This window comes from Pipistrellus kuhlii, unplaced genomic scaffold (assembly GCF_014108245.1).
Source record: "Pipistrellus kuhlii isolate mPipKuh1 unplaced genomic scaffold, mPipKuh1.p scaffold_m20_p_1, whole genome shotgun sequence".
NCBI classification, from domain to species: Eukaryota; Metazoa; Chordata; class Mammalia; order Chiroptera; family Vespertilionidae; genus Pipistrellus; species Pipistrellus kuhlii.
Window position 1 is genome coordinate 59,774,573 of NW_023425404.1, and position 20,579 is coordinate 59,795,151.

Sequence of the window (20,579 nt, forward strand, 5' to 3'; positions counted from 1 at the left end):
ATCATTCCTTTCAGCGACAGATTTCATAGGCCAGGATCAGATTAATGCATCAAGGTCTCACCTCTCTGTCCCTCTCTGTTTTGGAGAGTCGCATGTGCCGGAGCATCTGGGACCTTTGCTCCATCATCAGAGTACGTTCATAGGTGTAAGCTGATATGTCACTGTCATGCTGCCACATATATCAGAGTGGGCAAGAAACACAAAGGAGAAAGCAGAATGAAACCACACATTTTCATCTTCACTCACAAAATTAAACCAGACCAAGTATCACAATGTCAACCAAAGCTTCACTCCTGCTTTGTTTATCCATTGAGCCACATAAACACGACATTGTGGATCACAGATCAAATCCAGAAGCCCTGAGAATCCTGTCTATAATCTAACCATTACATATTTCCTTAAAACACAAACTCTAGTCTTTTTTAATGCTAGGTGGGTTTTTTTTTAAGCTGTGATTTTAGCATGAATACATGAATGAAAAGTTAATGAAATTATATTAATCAGACAGGAATCTGACAGAAATATCAGGGCTATGTAACAAAAAAGAAAACAAAAAATTAAAAAAACCACCAAACACATCACATACACATTCTACTTATTTAGATCAATATATTAGGGTTGTGTTGGAACTAAAGGATTAATCCACATTTGCAACTAAAGAATTCCCAACTAGAAAAGGTACTAGGACAGGACAGGGGTGGGTGAAGGTGGTTTCTTTGGTCTCACTCAGCTTTCTCACCATCTCCACCACTTCCACCTCGGCCTCAATGCGCAGGTGATACAGGAAGGTGGCCAGGTCCTTCTTCATCTGAATACTGTTGTCCTCTAGCTGGGCTACTGTGAAGATCCGTATGCTGCATTTTCGCCACACCTGATAAAGGACCGTACGCACATGGGAAATTTTATGTAAGAAGGCAAAAGTGACTTATTTCTTACAAAACAAGGCACTGTTGCCTAGAACATCTTGGTAGAGTACCAGAGTATTGATTCCTAGCTTCCTACTTGCAATATTATTATACTAGGGCAAAAGTTTGACAAGAAACACATTAAATACTGTTTTAAGCAGGTCTTATTTTTTTTTTATCCTAACCTGAGGATATGTATTTATTGATTTTTAGAGAGAGAAAGGAGGGGGGAGAGAGAAACATCGATATGAGAAAAACATTGATCAGTTGCCTCCAGAATGCGTCCCACTGGGGATTGAACCCACAACCTAAGTATATGTGTCCTGACTAGGAATAAAACCCTCACAACTTTTTGGTGTATGGGACGATGCTCCAACCAACTGAGCCACCTGGTCAGGACTGTTTTAAGCAGTTCTTAATTTCATAACAAGAAAATACCTGGCAAAAAAGGAAAAGATGGCGTGTGATACATTAAGAGGGTGCTTTATTCAGAGAGCATATTGACACATGCTTACAGAATATATTATTTTAAATTTCAGTTTAACTGACACACAAACAAGCACGTTTACCCTTGCTTTTCCAAATTCGAAAGACCTTGGTTTTTTTTTTTTTTAAGAAAGTGTTTAGCTAGGCCAGTGTGGCTCAATGGAATGAGTATCGACCTATGAACCATGAAGTGAGGGTTTGATTCCTGGCCAGGGCACATGCCTGGGTTGTGGGGTTGATCCCTAGTGGGGGAGCATGCAGGAGACAGCCGATCAACGATTCTCTCTCATCACTAATGCCTTTCTCTCTCTCTCTCTCTCTCTCTCTATCTATCTCTCTTCTCTCTCTCTCTCTTCCCCTCCCTCCCTCCCTCTCCTCTCTGAAATCAATAAAATAAGATAAAAATACTAAAGGAAAGAAATGTTTACTTGTTAGTGTTTTTTCCAAGACATCACATATAACTATCAATTTATGGGATTTCATTTAGAGAGATGTAAATATCAACTACAGAGAAAATATTTCTCATAAGATTGAAACTGGAGAGCCAAGAATAATCCCCAACACTTCTGATTCTAAGCCCTAACACTATATAATCAAAGAGGAAGAACTTATCTAACAAATGGGACAGAAGTTAAGGAAGGAAGACTTTTTAAAAAGATGCTAAAATACCTTGTACTGTTTAAGTAGGAATGGTAGCAACATGAGCATCCCCCCATCATGCACAATCCACCACACGTCAATGTTGCCCTCAGAAAACTGCTCCACATTGCTGGGAAAGAAGGAGATGTTTTTCGCCACTAGCAGGGCCAGATGGGCAGCAGTTGTCACTCGAACTGTGCCTAGGGAGAGAAAAGAGAATCAGGACAAGCAGGGAAGAACCTTAGGGTTGCCCTGCTTCCCACCACGGCAGGAAAGCAAGGACAATGTTCCTTTACATTGCTTTGAGCAAGGTGTCCTATTTACATAGTAGGTGTACCACAAATATGAAAACCACTGTGAAAAAACTAAAAAGCTAACAATTAGATTGAATACTGTGATGTATGTTACCAAATATATTCTATTTACTACATTTCTAAGGGGGAGATATGTGAATTTGGGAGATTTTGAAGCTGAGGGCAACTCTTCCAATTCCTGCATCTGGCCAGCACTGAGAATGTCAATATGGGACTCACAAATATGTCAATTTCAGAGATAATTGCTAACATAAAACCTGACAGACATACATAATTCATGCACATAATGTAAAGCTAGAAGGGGATGAGTAGAATAAGGTTATCGTTACCAGTAGTTATTTAGATGTCCTTAAAGAGCATGTTTCAGCAATGGCATAGAGTCTATTAACAAAGCTAGGGGTTGGGGTTAGGGAAACAAGGATTTAACTATCTGCCCTATTTGGGCCCTTAGTATAGTATAGTGGTTGGCAAACTCATTAGTCAACAGAACCAAATATCAACAGTACAACAATTGAAATTTCTTTTGAGAGCCAAATTTTTTAAACTTAAACTTCTAACGCCACTTCTTCAAAAGTCTCGCCCAGGCCGTAGTATTTTGTGGAAGAGCCACACTCAAGGGGCCAAAGAGCATCATGTGGCTCACGAGCCGCAGTTTGCCAACCACAGGTATAGTATAAGAATTGTTTTGTACCAATAAAAGTCTTCCAAGATCGAGAATCTTCGCTCTGACGCCAGCTATTGGGCCATCCCATCACCACCGTATTGTGCTTCATGCCTCCAAGGCCACACGACTGGATGAGGTGGGAAATGCCCTCTTTCAGCTTGGCAGCCACCACCAGCTGGCAGAATCCTTTCACCTTCTCTGCCTCCATTAGGTGCTTTATGGTCTGCAAGAGAGACAGAACTTCAACACTGAATTGCTTCATCCTGGACCTTTTAATTACTCCATCTCTAATTCTACTCCTCTTTCCAAACTCTGCCTAAGATGTTATCTCCTATAGAAAAGTCCAAAAAGTTAACATTATCCCAATGAAATTTCATGATCCTTTGTCTTTTTCATTTTTTTTTTTAAAATCCCCAGCAGAGGATATGTTCATTGACTTCAGAGAGAGAGAAAAGGAAGGAGGGAGGAAGAAATGGGGAAAGGGAGGGGGGAGGGGGAGACATGCTGTACATGCTCAGACTGGGGTTTGAACCTGCTATCTATATATATGTCCTGACCAGGAATTGAACCTGTAACATTGTGGTGTACGGGACGATGCCTCAACCAACTGAGACACCTGGCCAGGGCTGTCTTTTTTCACTTTCTAAGTGCTTACTATATATAAGGTGTCTCCCCAAAATGTATACACACAGTTTAAATAATTGTAAAGGCAGTGTTTATTAAAATACACTTCATTTTGAAAATTGAGCTATCAGACATTTAAGTATGTATACATTTTCTTGGGACACCCAGTATATATAGGTGGTTGTCTATTTAGGTCCTCTGGCTTTCTTTCTATTCTGCTTTTTTCTTTGTAACATACCTAAAATATTAAGAATAGGGATTTTCACAAAATGAATAGTTAGTATTCTTTCCCAATTGACCGGGATGAGTGTGAACAGATCTCCTTCTGAAGTAGAGGCATACCCAGTAAAGTTAGGGGTAACTAAAGAAGGAACGTGTATCAGTCACACCTGAGAACAGATTACTAACCAGAACAGGTGGCCACTGCAAAGGTGCAAAATATGGGCTACTTAATTCTATGAACAAAAGAACTTGCTCTCCTGTACTCTTGTGTGGTTGGCTCTCAGGACTCTTGTAGGGGGCTCCCACACATTCGCCTGCACACACAATGGACTAATAGACTGTAACTAGCCTGATCCTGAACTGGACCTGGCTGCAACAGGGAACTCTGGACACCGGCTTTGCTTTTAGCTCTACTGAGTCCCCAGCTACACTTCTCCCAGGACCAGATTAAGGGAAATGGGACACTGGAAACCCAGAGATGTAATTCCATGCAAATAAAAACCCTTAATTTTCCTGTGTGTGTCTCAGAAAATTATTTTTCTCGAGATATTTTAAGGATGCCACCCCCAGTTGGGAAAGGAATACCTCAACTTCCCCGATAACAGAATGGTGACCCAGATGGGACTCAATCAGAGGATTAAAGTATGGAAAGCATCTCTCTTTTCCTTCCCACTCCTCACAGCCTCCAGACCAGCACTCTAGCAGGGTGAAATAGCAGAAGAAAGAGAATCTGACAGTGCCTATAACTATTCGGGCCTGCATCTGGCCACCACTGGGAAGGATGAAAACCTGAACTGGAATGTGGTGAGATGAAACCTCCCCTCCCTAAGCTGGGGGTTTTATCACCCATTTAACTCTCTCTTTCTCTCTCTAGTGTTGGTCCATTTCCTTATCGCAGTCCTCCACTGCCTCTGGTGCTGCTGGTTCAGGTGCACCAAGCACTACTTAGCAGCCCAGGCTCACAGAATCAGACAGCTGGCCTAGGAAAGGCCAGCCACTGGAAATGGCTTTGCAGGTTGCTATAGAGCTATTGCTCCCTACTGAGCCCCAGGGCGTGTGGAGAAACAGGGCTCAAGGGCAGCACCCAGCTAAACAACAACAACAAACCCCAGCTTCTTTAAGCCCTGGGAGCAACCAGCAATCCTATGTTGCCACAAAGTTAATTCATAGTGCCCAAGTTCTCCTGCCAGTTTGCAGGCCTTCTCTCTCTACCTCTCCGCAGCCTCTCAGTTTTGTCTCCTCTGTACCCACTCCACACAGAGGACTGGGAACTCCCCGGGGCAATATGCAGATGGGTGCGGGGGGGTGGGGGTGGAGGGAACAAATGAGCTACTTTAAAATTTGCTCTGGGGGTGCAAATCAAAACAACAACGCGGTACCATCTCACTCCTGTCAGAATGGCCAACATCAACAAATCAACAAACGACAAGTGTTGGCGAGGTTGCGGAGAAAAAGGAACCCTCGTGCACTGCTGGTGGGAATGCAGACTGGTGCAACCACTGTGGCGAACAGTGTGGAGTTTCCTCAAAAAACTGAAAATGGAACTCCCATTTGACCCAGTAATCCCACTTCTAGGAATATATCCCAAGAAACTAGAAACACCAATCAGAAAGGATATATGCACCCCTATGTTCATAGCAGCACAATCTACAATAGCCAGAATTTGGAAACAGCCTAGGTGCCCGTCTGCAGATGATTGGATCCAAAAACTATGGTACATCTACACAATGGAATACTATGCTGCCATAAAGAAGAAGGAATTCTCATCATTTGCAGCAACCTGGATGGAATTGGAGAACATCATGCTGAGTGAAATAAGCCAATCAATGAAAGAGAAACACCACATGACCTCACTCATTTGTGGATGATAAAGAACATTATAAATTGATGAACCAAGAGACAGATATAGAGACAGTAAAGCAACAGGCAGACTGTCAAATTACAGTGGGTAGGGGAGGAAGATCTGGGGGAGATAATAGATCAACCAAAGGACTTGTGTACATGCATATAAGTACAACCAATGGACATAAAACTCTGGGGAGGGAGGGTATGTATGGGAGGGAGGGGGGCAAAAAAAAAATCAATAAAATATATTAAAATAAATAAATAAATAAATAAAAATAAAAAGAGTTAAAAAAAAAAATTTGCTCTGGGGCCAGAAAAACCCTCGCCCCTAGCCTGGGGCTTAAGGGGCCACTGACTATCTCCCCTCTGAATTTCGCAGGCACAAGGGACAAGGCACAAGGGGAGAACAGCAGTGGATGCTGGCTGAGATTACTGCTGGAGATTCTGAGTTCCACCTCCTAGCCCCTGCACCCTTCGAGTTCCCTAGTCAAAGCACCCAACTGCTTCACCCCCAACCCCTGCGGGTCACGTGCAGGAGGGAGGGACTCTCAGCCACAGTGGCCAGCTTCTGTGGTTTCCTCCTTCATCTCCCTGCCTTTTCTCCTTCACTGGGACAGTGTGTGCGTGTGCAGGTGACTCAACGCTATCTGAGAATAGGCCTGCAGAATTAGGGTGAGCACCCCGAACCTCGTGACAGTGTGCCCAGGAGGAGGGAGGGGGCGCGTGAAGGGTCTGGTGTATTAAATTCTACCCAGACAGCCTTATGGGAAACTGTCTTGTGCTGCCAAGCCTCTCAAAGGACTGAGGCTGTTAGAAACATGAGACAGCAGCAGATTGCTAGCCCAGCTATTAGAAGCAAGTTAAGAGGGCTAGACTTTTTCTACCATGACAGTAAAGGGTAAAAGCCTCCAGTAAGGTCAGGGGCATTCATCTTCCCTGTAGAGTTAAAGGCCCCCCCACCTGGACAGTGATATTACTCTTCTGGGAAGGGTCTCTATCTCAGGCATGGGAAGGGACTTTGGACTGTGAGCCAATGTCAGTTCCCCCCAGTGGGCTTAGGTTGGACTGCCAGGGGACCCCATGGTGACTTAAATGTCTTGCCCCCCCCCCCTATACCCCCCTCAGCTATTGAATCTCCCTTTTAAGAGAATAAAAGGGATGAAAGATTGTTTCATTTTTCTTCCCTGAAGTAAATGGTAATATAGTCTTTATTTCTCAAGTACAGTACTATTCTGGTATGGAATTTCATTCTGGGTTTGTCAAAGACTCTCTGCCTCTGAAATACTAATACCTGGTCTCCAGTGATTCTTATTTGAACCATCTGTTGGAATGCATCTGAGAAATAAATCTTATCTAAGTCTAGACTACCTGAGTCAATCAATCGAATTAGTTCACCTATGAGTTGCTAAATCAGTGAGTTTTGCTGTATACCCGTCTCCAAGGAAGTATGTCTCTTAAAGTATCAGTGAATTTGCCAGTGAAGAAGACTTTGTTTCTAAAAGATATGGAATGTGTTTGCTTTCTCTCCCTACCTTATCCCTCCAGAATTTGGCAATTTTTTGTTTGTTTGTTAATGCTCACCTGAGGATATTTTTTCCATTGTTTTTCAGAGAGAGAGTAGAAGAAAGAAAGGGTGGGGGAGAGAAAAAAAAAATCAATGTGAGAGAGACACACTGACTGATTACCTCTCAAATGAGCTCTGACTGGGGCACTCAAACCCACAACACAGGAACATGCCCTTGACTGGAACTGAACCTGATACCCTTTAGTGCAGGGCCAATGCTCTAACCACTTAGAAACACAGGCCAGTGCCAGAATTTGGCAATTCTTAATGAGTGGTTCATGGCAATACATTTCTTTGCATAAATCCAATTAGACTAGCTCCAAATCCTGTGATCTCATTAACCAGACTTTGAGTGGAATGCCATGTCTGAGAGAGACATGCCTGGATTCTAAATGTTACCAGAATGCCTTAATGACTCTCAAAGCTGATTGAAGCCAATCAAAGGCCACTTGCAGAAATGGCCTAATACATTACTTGGTCATATGGTTCATGGCAGTGTTTCCAGGGAAGGAATGAAGGCTGCTTTCCTGAAAGATGGCAAGAAAAGAACTTCAAAACACCTTTGGGCACCTCAGGGACTTGAGGACTTGATCCAAACCTACAGATATTTTAGGCAAAGCCTGAGGGCAACTTTGGCTGGGCCTCTCCACTCTGAGGGGCTGACTGCTCACTAAAGGTCAATCTAAAGATTCCTTGTGAAAATTCCAGCAAAACAAATTTGAAAAAGCCTGTGATTGATTTGATGAATTGTTGTTCTGTTTATGCAAATAATCAGGCCTTGATACAGCCTGTCTGAAAATGAGGGTAATCTTAGGGAGAAAAATTATGTTTTAATGAAAATCATCATGTTCAATTATAGATAGAGGACTCTAATGCAGTTAACTGTCTTCAAAATTTTGTTTTTATGGCTGTGTCTATGTATGCCATACAGACCTCAGCACTGATGACATCACCAGGGATGTTCTATTTGCAGACAAACTATCAGACTGTCACTGTGTAACTCCATTCCACCAAAAGCCTTACATCTGGAAGGCTCCTCAACTAGTTTATGATTTGCTATGAACATTAACCTCTGTGTTTTGTTTCCTTCTGTTTTCATAGAATGCATATCTATATCCTAATTTACCTGATTGTTTGCTCACACAATATAGGCCTCACAGAAGAAGCCATCTGCATCACCTTATCCTAAAAATGAGACTCAATAGTCTGGATTTATGATTGAATCAATGAAGTATGGTCAGTCTAGCAGCTTTGCTTGAAACTGTTTTCCATTTTCTGACCAAATAGTGCAAACAGAAAAGGTCTCATGGGGGAAATCCTAGAATATTTCCCTTAGCTTAACTTGAGTGGACAAGAGGGCTTCAGACCGGTGTGACACACCTGCCTCCAGGGAAGCCACTCCTCCAAACTAACTGGGGATGCTGTACATTACTCTTTCTCCTTATCACATGAGTTTTTACCACTCACTAGACCTTTAGTTATTATAAGTCTCCTCACCTTTGATATGCCTTTTAATCTTCTTGTCAAGTCATTTCTAGAATACAACCAGAATGCCAGCTTATCCAATGTGTCATCCTCCTAGACATCACTGTGTCACCCTCAGGGATACCAGACTGACCTGGAATTTGCAAAAGCTCTCTTCCCTACACGAAGATTCCATTCCCTTTTGCTCCCTTCTTCCTGTCCGACAGGGAGAACCTCTGAGCCTCAGGACAGGCAGGTCTACACCCCCATGCGAGCATGAAGCAGTTACAAGAAGATAGAGACCTTTGTCCATTTCTCCTTTGTAAGACTACAAAGAGGTTCCTTTTTCTCAGGGAGGAAGGATACCTATATAATTAACCTAGTTATTAATAACAGGAAAGGGACAAAGGGAAGGCCAAATATTGTGGACACAGACATGTCATTTGGGCAGCTTCACCACGAAGCGAAAGCTTTTCCCTTCCCAGGGAGCCACTGGTCTGTTCCCTATAGATGCTGGGGGAAGGGACTGAACAGGGGGAGGGAGGGAGGTAACACAGATCCAGTAAAGTTGGGGGGTCTAGGGGAGGTAGTTGTCTGTCAGTCATACCTGGGAACAAATCACTGGCCAGAATAGGCATGGCACTGCAAAGGTGCAAAATTTGAGACACTTAATTCCCTGAACAAAGGAATTTGCTCTCTTGTACTCTTATACTCTTGGATTCTCTTGGGACCCTTATTGTAGGGGGCTCACTCTCCTGGCTCCCACACATTCGCCCGCACACACAATAGACTGTAACTAGCCTGAAGCTGAACTGGACCTGGATGCAACATGGAACTCTGGACAATGGCTTTGCTTTTAGCTCTACTGAGTCCCCAGCTACACTTCTCCCAGGACTAGATTAAGGGAAATGGGACACTGGAAACCCAGGGATGTAATTCCATGCAAATAAAAACGCCTCATCCTCCTGTGTGTGTCTCAGAAAATTCTTTTTCTCGAGATATCGTAAGGACTTCACCCCCAAGCATTCAGTAGAGAAAGGGATATCTCAATTTCCCTGATAACACTTTCTTCCTCAGTCAGGCATGCCCTGACTCATATTACTAGAAACTTAATCTGATAACTCAGTTTGGGGTTTTTGTTTAATATATTTATATTGATTTCAGAGATGAAGGGAGAGGGAGAGAGAGAAACATCAATGATGAGAGAGAATCACTGATCAGCTGCCTCCTGCATGCCCCACACTTGGGATAGAGCCCGCAACCTGGGCATGTGCCTTGACCGGGAATTGGATCGTGACTTCCTGGTTCATAGGTTGACGCTCAACCACTGAGCCACGCTGGTCAGGCTCTAATAATTCAGTTTTGCTTTAGGATTTTCTTTTCTGTCTCTCCTATTTCCATATTCTTTTGATATCTTAATGCTGATTACTGATGACATCTGTATTTGCTTTACCATTCTTTTATCCAAGCCAATTTGAAGGTATTTCATTTACTCTTACTCACTCTACCCTCTTGGTGGAAAGGTGAACGAAATAATGATGTGGAAAATAGATATGAATTCCCAAAGGAACAGATTAAGTTAGTAATGTAGCTAGGATATTATACAGGATCTCTTGATTTCCAATCCTGTACCTTTTATTTATTTTTACCATCATTCTGGATTAATATTTTCCCAGCATTTCTAGTTTTGTTGTTGTTCAAAGCATTCCAAAATAAAACCCAGTAAAAATTTTGAAATGTAACTGAAAATTTCTCCAAACAAAGAGTTGGTTCTATCACTTATAAGAAATATTAGAGCCGAAACCGGTTTGGCTCAGTGGATAGAGTGTCGGCCTGCAGACTCAAGAGTCTCAGGTTTGATTCCAGTCAAGGGCATGTACCTTGGTTGCAGGCTCATCCCTAGTAGGGGGTGTGCAGGAGGCAGCTGATCAATGTTTCTCTCTCATCAATGTTTCTAACGCTCTATCCCTCTCCCTTCCTCTCTGTAAAAAAAACAATCAATAAAAATATATATATAAAAAAAGAAATATTAAAGTGAAAACTATTTTCTTCTTCGAGGAGAATTTTAAGTAAGCAAATTAGAAGAAGCTAAGAAATCTAGCTCATGATACCATGTAGATTAGTAAAATGAAAGAAAAGTTGCTCACTGCTCCTAGTCACAAGCTTGAACAAAATCATCTCCATATTTTGAAGAAAAGATTTACCTATTTACACGATTTCTCACAGGGCTGAGTCAATGTCTGAGTCTTGATAATCTTATAGTTTAGAAGTGCTTTAAACAGGAAAAAAGAATACATTACTATCTTCTGGCTTACCCTATTACCTGGTAGAATAGAACTGTTCAAAAGCCAGCATTCAGGGGGAAATTCCCTAGATGACTCAAGAAAGGGAATAACTTGGTCTTACTACTTAACACCACAAAACTGTAAGCACAATTCCACAGTGTCAATAGACCTTGGCTTTTACCTGTTCAGCAGCTAAAGCTTCACCATAGTTCTCCAGGAAGTTCCCCACAATGACAGAGCCCACAATAGTGAGGCCCTTTCCTGCTTTAAGCTGTGAAGCAAAGGTGAGGAGGCGAGGATGCTTGACGTGTAAATCTTCATCTAGTTTCATTAGTACGAGCAACTGAGGCCTGCAAAGAAACCCAAGGGGGATGGGATGAGGGCAAGAAAACACTTTGGGTCAGGGAAACAGAATGACTGTTCTGCTTCTTAATTCAGGGCATCTGTATAAAACATGTTATTGAAAGAAGGAAGAGAATAGAAGAAATGATAAGAGGGTAGAGTTATTTTTAATACTTCCAGTGTTATCTCAAATTGATCTATCTTAAAAAAATTGATCCATCTTCAAGAAAAAATAAAAATGGTAGAAATTGAGATCACAAATCACAAGAAAAGAAGAATACAGAAATCAAGAATTTGGACAGTTTAAAGCAGGTGTATTACACCAATTCCTGAGTCACATAATTTTCTTATCCTGTAATTAATAATGCACATATTTCTGTGTATAACTATGTGCCCAACACCACTAAAGCTCTTTTGATTTTCTTTATTTTTTTTAGTCTTTTATTTATATTTTTAAAAACTTTTTTTATTGAGGTGCTAGAGGCTATCTATTGTCTACATTATCATGAAAGTGCAAGAGGGGACTTGGAAGGCTGATGGACCTTAAGCTTTAGCAAGGCTAAAAGTTATGCACCAATTGTTCTATCAGGACAATGGTGGCTCAAGCAATTTCCTAATAGTCTCAAAGTAAATCTTCACTAATATTTGCTGACCTTTAAGATAGTCTGTCTGCTACCGGATTGCCTGCCTAAGGGCAAGATGCGTATTCTAAAATTGAATAAAAGCTAACAGGGCCTGGGCCCCAGTGAAGCCTTTCCACTAGAGAAAGGTTTCCACCTGGCCTCCTAATGCCTTTTAAATTCATATATATTTTTTAAATATATATTTTATTGATTTTTTTGTAGAGAGGAAGGGAGAGAGTTAGAAACATCAATGAGGGAAAAACATCAATCAGCTGTCTCCTGCACACCTCCCACTGGGGCTGTGCCCGCAACCAAGGTACACACCCTTGACCAGAATCAAACCTGGAACCCTTGAGTCCACAGGCAGATGCTCTCTCCACTGAGCCAAACCAGTTAGGGCCATATTTCTTGTCTACTGTATTGGTTTGTGATCGGCCCCTTTTCCAGATCCTGAACTCTAGCCACAAATGGATGCAGCATTCACACTGAGGTAACTGGTTAATAACATTATATAAATTACAGGTGGAAAAACATTACAATTTAATACCTGTATACACTATTGTGTGCTCACCACCAAAAGTCTAGTTTCTATCCATTACCATATATTTGACCCTTTTACACATTTTGCCCTCCCCCCATCCCTTCTTTACCTCCAGTTTTTAGTGTGAGGAGGTCCTTCCTCCAGACGAAGCAAAGCAAACCGGGCTGCACTGAGAGATAGCCCACGGATACCATCACCCCATTCTTTCTCAGCTCTGGGAGAAAGAGGAGAAAAGAGCAGGGACAGATTTAAACCATAGCAAGCACAATTTCAAGAAATAAAGTATTTTCTTCTGAATCTAAAAGTAACATATGCACAGGCAGAAGATTGAAACTCATATTAATGATGTAATAATGCTTCTTACTAACATAAACTCAATGTAAGCATATCACCATTACTGTTTATCAACAGAGTGTACTGCACCACAGCTAAGAATGAAAGCTAGAAGGGTCACTCACTTGCCCTTCTGAGTAACTATTCAACAACAACTTGAATTAGGAAGTTTAATACAGACCCAAAGTTTATTTTGAAAATAATAGGAGGAAATAAAACTCAATCTAATCTTCTGAATCGGTATTATTTATTGCTAATTTTTAGTACTTGTTAGTCAAGTCTTAGTTGTTATAAAGCTATTCAGGACTAACTGCTTTTTCATTTCAGAGAAATGACTTGACTACTGGGGTATTTATATTTGTGTTATACTTTAATACTTATTATTATTTGGATATGTCCTTTTAGTTATTTTATCCACCCATCCATACTTTCTCAACAGGTTCTCCTTGCGATTAAAAGTTGTGACTACTAAAGGATGGTTAAGAGAATCACCACTACAGCCATACCACCCTGAACGCGCCTGATCTCGGAAGCTAAGCAGGGTCGGGCCTGGTTAGTACTTGGATGGGAGAATCACCGGGGGTACAAAATTTAGCTATAAATAGATGAAGTTATCTGGATCCTACTGCAAATTTCTTTGGGTTGGCTCTAATCAAACTAGTCAGTTTTGATACTTTTAGCAGTCAAATCCACACTCACCCTTGGTACTCAATGTACTTATAGATCATACCAGCTATTACAATAGCTACGATGGCATAATACCAGGAAGAAATGAACATCAGAGCCAGACAGATACTCATTCCCATAAAAGAGAGGGTCCTAGAAAATTAAAAACAAAAATACAAATAAAAAAGTATTCTTTTCAGTATCTACAAAAGAAGACTGTGCTAGAGATAGTTTTTTGTGTGTTTTGTTTTGTTTCGTTAATCCTCAATTGAGGATACATTTTTTCATTTATTTTTAGAGAGTGGAAGAGAGGGAGTGAAGGAAGAAGGAAGAGAGACAGGAAGAGAAAAGAGAAACATCGAGATGATAGACAATTGATTAGTTGCCTCGCACACGTGCCCTGACTAGGGCTGGGGATCAAACCTGCAACTCAGGTATGTGCCCTCGACTGAGAACTGAGCCTGAGACTCTTCGGTGTGCAGGCGAACACTCTAATCACTGTGCAACACTGGCCAGGGCTAGGGATCCTTTCTAAACTGTGTAAGGTATTGTTTTTTCTAAAAATAAAAATATAGAGAAACAAAAACAGACCAAAAAACACCACTATCAACTACAGACAGAATTTGTGTTAAATGCAATTAAAATGACTTAGACAATTGTATTCCCTGAAGTTCTTCTGTGTAATAAACTGGCTCTATAATTTGTTTCAAAGAATACATAGGAGAATTGTTAATCTGGATCTAAGGAAAATATAGGGTGGTAAGAGAAAAAGAAAAACAATAAAACAAAGCAGTAACACAAAAAAGTTCATAATGAACTTTTAACTAAAGTTAAAGCTAGAAACAAGATTGGAGGTATAAGATCAGTGAAGATCTAAATTTTATGTCAGATAAAGGTCACGTCAATGCCCAATACTGGTAAGTGAAGCAGAAAGGGATCAAGGAGAAAGTTAGTGAAGAGGAATGTAGCAAAAAGTACATAAAGGATCAATTACAGCACTTCTAGCTATGAGAGAAGAAAGATGGGAGAGATGGGGTGGTAGCTAAAAACATGGCAGCTCCTTCAGGACTGAGAAGAACATTTCACTGAGAGCTTTACTGTGTGCTAAGCACTGTGCTAAGCATTTGAGAATATTTCAAAGCGACTCTCTGGGACAGGTAATATAGTACTATTAGCCTCATTTTACAAATGAGTAAAATGAGATTTTTGTGGTTATGTACTTTGTTGAAGGTTACAAAGCTAGGAAATAGAGCTGACATTTCAACTTAGGTCAGCTGACTCCAAAGCTCATACTTTTAACTACTAACTGAAATAATCCTAGGAAGAGAGTTTGATAATAAAACTGATGAGAATACGAGAATACAGATAGAAAGCAATAAAGTCCAGTGCTCAGCTCAGAGGAAGTAGGAAAAAGAGATATACAAAGGGAAAATTGTTTTAACCTGAAGAATGCAGCAGGATGTAACTATTTCTTTCATAGTTCTTATCTTTATTCTCAAGTGTGTGTTATCAATTGCTTTAAAGGCATTTATGAAAAACATGGCTATAGGTTGGGAATTTAGATAAGCACAGAAAATTGAAATAGCTGGCCAAGAAAAAAATTACATCAAGATCCCAGAATCTCCCAGTTTTCTAAGTTCAAAGATGGGCTCTCTCCGAATGTGGGTGGTGGGGTGGGGGAGAAGGAAAAAAAGCAGACTTACCAGTGGTAGTAGCGGAAACGGGGTCTCCAGTTGGGTGTTCGAAGTAATGTTTGCAAAGCACATGCCAAGTTCACAAAGAGGTAGCACATGAGAAAAAACCTGGCAGATTAAAGGAATAAGAGGAGTGACTATTATTGTAAAATGATTCCTCAAGAGCTATTTTAATAACTGGGACCTTTGCTTCACTGAAGGCTTTGTTCTAACCCACTAGCCTTTGATTAAGACTAGGAAGCAGAGATGCAAACTTCTCCCTACAAACCTGCTCACTCTCCTATGTTCGCTCCCAGTGACAATACAACCACTCCTCACCCAGTGTTTTCCGTTACGCATCCTTCTTCCAAATTTGCTTACCAAGGCCTATGGATTCTACATATTTAAAAATCACTATCACTATCCCCTTAGTTCAAGCTCTCATTGCTTCTTTCCTAGATTGGTTAAATAAACTCCCAATTGGCTTTCCCAGATCAATTTTAGCTTCCTTCTAATCTATCTTTTATACCAAGTTGATCATTCTAAAACAAATAATGGTCACTTTGTACTCCCAAGTACTACCTCCTCCTTCCAGGTTAAAGTTCCAGGTACATTCTGATCTGGCTCTCCCTGCTTCTCTGGTCAGCTGCTGCCCTGCAGGCAGCCTGCACTCTGTCAAAGCCTCACTGCTTTCAGCTCTTGGGGTGTGCTGCATTATTTCATGCCTCACTTCCTTCACAGGTCCTCTGCCCATAATATCTTCCACCCCTCAGCTGCTTTGCAAACAACCAATCCTCCTTTAAGATACATGTGTCACTTCCTTTAGAATACCTTCCCTGAGACATCAGTCCTCTTACATGTCTCACTTAAGAGCCTTTAGAGCCCTCAGTGTGCACCTGTACCACAGTGCCCATCACAGGGACCACTGCTTCCTTCATCTGACAACCAGTTCCTGCATCTGTTTTCCCAGGGGGTGCCCAGCGCCATGTAGGTAGTAAGTCATCAATAAGTTACAGATGAAAGAATAAAAGCTAACAGTAGCAGTAAACGCTACACCAATTAATAATGATCAGACATGACGACAAAGAACATGTGAAGCTACACAGGTGGGCAGAAACCATGACAATCAGCCATACATGAAACTTCCCAGGCATATTTATTATTTAGGTGAAGTTACACCTGTACTTGGCTAACTCTGTGGTTATCATTGCTGTTATATGCCTGATGGAATTCAACATGTATGGTACATTACATACGCAAGAATAAGTAAAGACAATAACTGGATCTTACATGGAAAGAATTGGGGCGACAAGATCCAGAGAAGCGATAAGGATTCCCAGCTCTGCAATGGCAGCAGTCAGAAGTAAAGCCCATGTAGGTTCCCCATTGGCTTTGCTGTGACCAAAAACCTGTACAGAGAAGGGAAGCATCAGACACAGGAGTGGGGGGAGTGCTTGAGTCAATGCTACAGTTGTAGATATCCAAAAGGTAACACTGTTATACCTGCACCACCTCTTAAATACCTTCACTCAACTCACATATAAACTCATACTACAGACCTGGGGAGTCCTATACTAAAAACCCACATGTCTTCATATTATATGATCTCATAATTTCTAAGCCTATAAGGACCATACTATTTCTCTGAGAGCTGAGGAAAAAGGAAGAGGGAAAAGAAAGCGTCACTCACCCTCAGAAAGGGTATGATGTTATCCTTGGCGATAGCCTGGAGCAGCCGCGGGGCCCCGGTGAGGCTCTGAAGTCCAGCCCCACACGTGGAGAAGAAGGAGCCAATAACGATCACCCACGGGGACGGCCAGGATAAGATACCTACCACCAGATTGCCTTTCACAGCATCCCCGAACCTGAGAGAGAAACGAGAGTGGAGAACCGGACCTGGAAACAACTTTAGACTGTCTGTCTGTTGCAAGAGGCCCAGCTTTTGACCCATCTCGACTTTTGACATGCCTTCCTCACTAAACTTAATCACTCCTAGCTTCTGACTTAAAACAAGAGAGGTGCGACTCTTCCCTTCACTTGAAAACTTAGATGCCATTTGAGGTGCTATTTGGCTTAATTTCATTCTTGTTGTGTCTCGGGAACAGGGAGGCCCGATGAGAGGGAGAGAGTGGGGGGAACTGCCAGTCAGTGGAGCAGCCAGAACGCACAGAACATTTATCAATTGTTTGCCGTTTTATAAGGGCATGGTTTGTGGCGCCATGGATCACTGTAACAAATATAATGAAAAAGTTTGAAATACTATGAGAATTATGAAGAGACAGAAAAAAAGGTGAACAAATGTTATTATGGAAAAATGGTGCTGATAGACTTTCTTGATACACGGTTGCCAGAAATCTTCAAATTGTAAAAACCTCAGTATTTGTGAAGTGCAGTTAAACAAAGTGCAATAAAATTAGGTATGCCTGTGTTAGGGTTCCTGTTCTCAAAGAACTCAATCTAGTAGGGGAGAGTGACAGAAAAGCAGGTAGCTGAAATGTGGTAAGTGTAGTAACACACCATGTTCATGCAATACAGTGGTCGAACCAAGGGAGGAATGGTTTTCTCTGTTGGGTTGCATCTCTGGGAAAGCGTCATAGGAGAGAATGAATATAAGTCTGGCAGGTGGGAACAAGTCATTTCAAGCAAAGGAAACCACATAAATGTGTGGATGGATGGAGATCTGATACAAGGGACATTTTACTTTACGTTATAAAATAGGAAATTTATGATGGAATGGCAAGATTAGAAAAAGATAGACAGGGCCAGGTCAAGGTAATGGATTTGTAGGGTGTTGACGGGCTCTGAATCAATATGTATGATAAAATTTTGTTTTTAGGAAAATTATTCTGGTGGCAGCATGGAAGAAGAAGTATTAGAAGGCACTAAAACTGAAAGGGTGATTATTAAAAGAAATACTGAAGCCGTGTACAAAGTGATGGGAATAAAGAATAGTGGGGAAAATAAGATCTATTAAGGTGAAAGATGGAATTTACAGGGCTTAGAAACCAACTGGATGAGGGAATTGATGGGAAAAAGTCTAGTATGACACATAGGTTTCTGTGAAAGGGGTGAATGGGGAGGCTATTAACTCCCCAAAACAGGGAAATGGGAAGAGATATAGCAAATTTCAGGGAAACATATTCTAGGAATTTCTTGCAAAAACGTATTTTATACTCATAGTGAGAAGGAAAAACACATAAAAGCCTTCATAAAGGAAATGAAGAAAGCAAGTTTCAAGCTTTTATTTGGAATAACAAACATACATACTTATAACTCATAGAGGAGATGCTAGAGACACCAGAAAGTATTTTTTAAATTTGCCTGCCTTTTTTTTGGTCCTATTTTCCAACAGCTCTTTAAAAAACATTTTTCCCCCCTATTGATTTTAGAGGAAGGGAGAAGAAGGAATAGAAACATCAATGATGAGAGAGAATCACTGATGGGCTGCCTCCTGCACATCCCCTACTGGGGGCCAAGCATGAAACCTAGGCATGTGCCCTGACTAGGAATCAAACCGTGACCTCCTGGTTCATAGATCTATGCTCAATCACCGAGTGACACCAGCTGGATTCAACAGCTCTTAATGTTCAGGAAAGTCCTTATTATTCAGACAAATTTACTACTTCATTGAAGAGCTATAGTCATTGCATCTCACATTTATATCAACATATTGGCCCCTATTATTTGCTAAGCTTTTTGTGAATATAGTGTACATGTATTTACTACTTGTTAGCCATAATAGATACCTCAGATTAGGTTTTGAGTTTTGACTCTTGGGGCTATATGGATGGTCAGACAAAATAGAAGACAGAAACATAATTATTACAAAGAAATCAATTACTTACTTGTCTCTGAGAACAACGCCCTCGATGCATGCACCAAAAAGGACAACATTGCTTAAATCTATGATATTGAGAGTCAAGGAAAACGATGTTCACCACTAAGATGAGATAGAAAGTAGACAAGATGGGTAGATTATCTAGTGAGAAGTGATGTTAGAGAAAGCAGATATCTTGCCGGGACCGGTTTGGCTCAATGGATAGAGCGTCGGCTTGGGGACTGAAGGGTCCCGGGTTCGATTCCGGTCAAGGGCATGTACCTTGGTTGCAGGCATATCCCCAGTAAGGGGTGTGCAAGAGGCAGCTGATCGATGACACTCTCTCATCGATGTTTCTAACTCTCTATCTCTCTCCCTTCCTCTCTATATAAAATCAATAAAATATATTTAAAAAAAAAAAAAAAAAAAAAAAAAAAAAAAGAAAGCAGATATCTTTACTACCAAGATAAAAACACTGATCACTCTAGTTCCTCTGGATATTCCTATGACTAAGATAGGCTGGACCCATGAAAAGGATACAGACAAAGGAGGTGGTCAGGATGGCGAGGATAGTGCCAATGGGAATGGACTTCTGAGCATCTTTTAGATCTCCAGATCTGTTTGATCCAGCCATGATACCTTTAGAAAAGGAAAAAAGAATAAGTTAACTTACTGAGTTCCGGAACACTTTGATAGTAACACAGGTACTAGAAACAAAGCAAGGAGCCCTGAGATTATAATTCTGTCTCCTGAGAAAAAAACCACTCCTTGTATCTGATAGCTTCTAAAATAGAAAACAGCCCAGATGCTTACCTGTGACAGAGGGAAAGAAGATCCCCACCAGAAGAGTGAAGGAGGTGGTGATGTCAACGAGGACATACTCATGGTTTAAGTTGCCTAACACATCAGAAGATTTGGCAGAGGGTTTTTCAATGATCTCACCCTTTGGTAGATAATTACTCCAAAGATTCTCTATAGTGGGGGACAAGAGGGATATAATCAGCTGCAGTTAGGAAAGAAGATAATTACATAATCTACCCAAGTAACCATCTAAATAACATTCATCATTTATATAGTTTTTAAAGATATGTTTGCTTCGCCGAAGCCGGTTTGGCTCAGTGGTAGAGTGTCGGTCTGTGGATTGAAAGGTCCCAGGTTCGATTCCGGCCAAGGGAATGTACATTGGTTGCGGGCACATCCCCAGCAGGGGGTGCACAAGAGGCAGCTGGTCGATGTTTCTCTCTCATCGACGTTTCTAGCTCTCTAGCTCTCACCCTTTCTCTCTGTAAAAAATCAATAAAATATATATATTTTTTAAAAAGAGCCGAAACCGGTTTGGCTCAATGGATAGAGCGTCGGCTTGGGGACTGAAGGGACCTGGGTTCGATTCCGGTCAAGGGCATGTACCTTGGTTGCGGGCATATCCCCAGTGGGGGTGTGCAAGAGGCAGCTGATCGATGACTCTCTCTCATCGATGTTTCTAACTCTCTATCTCTCTCCCTTCCTCTCTGTACAAAATCAATAAAATATATATATTTTAAAAAAAGATATGTTTGCTTCTACATGAGTGCA

At 41.2% G+C, this 20,579-nt stretch overlaps 1 protein-coding gene across 4 annotated transcripts in view; it reads right to left on the bottom strand.

Annotated features, from left to right (window-relative positions):
- Nucleotides 1-20,579, bottom strand: part of SLC12A6 (solute carrier family 12 member 6) — a 100,693-nt gene that overhangs the window by 4,978 nt on the left and 75,136 nt on the right. For all 4 annotated transcript variants that reach the window (XM_036447029.2, XM_036447023.2, XM_036447049.2 and 1 more), the window contains 13 exons: nucleotides 19,821-19,979; nucleotides 19,548-19,646; nucleotides 19,036-19,093; nucleotides 16,881-17,055; nucleotides 16,481-16,599; nucleotides 15,221-15,319; nucleotides 13,551-13,670; nucleotides 12,628-12,732; nucleotides 11,194-11,362; nucleotides 3,036-3,231; nucleotides 2,061-2,230; nucleotides 740-871; nucleotides 62-169 (listed from right to left, as the gene is read on the bottom strand). In XM_036447029.2, coding sequence (XP_036302922.1) covers nucleotides 62-169; nucleotides 740-871; nucleotides 2,061-2,230; nucleotides 3,036-3,231; nucleotides 11,194-11,362; nucleotides 12,628-12,732; nucleotides 13,551-13,670; nucleotides 15,221-15,319; nucleotides 16,481-16,599; nucleotides 16,881-17,055; nucleotides 19,036-19,093; nucleotides 19,548-19,646; nucleotides 19,821-19,979 — 1,709 coding nt within the window. The remainder of the gene's footprint in view (nucleotides 1-61; nucleotides 170-739; nucleotides 872-2,060; nucleotides 2,231-3,035; nucleotides 3,232-11,193; nucleotides 11,363-12,627; nucleotides 12,733-13,550; nucleotides 13,671-15,220; nucleotides 15,320-16,480; nucleotides 16,600-16,880; nucleotides 17,056-19,035; nucleotides 19,094-19,547; nucleotides 19,647-19,820; nucleotides 19,980-20,579) is intronic.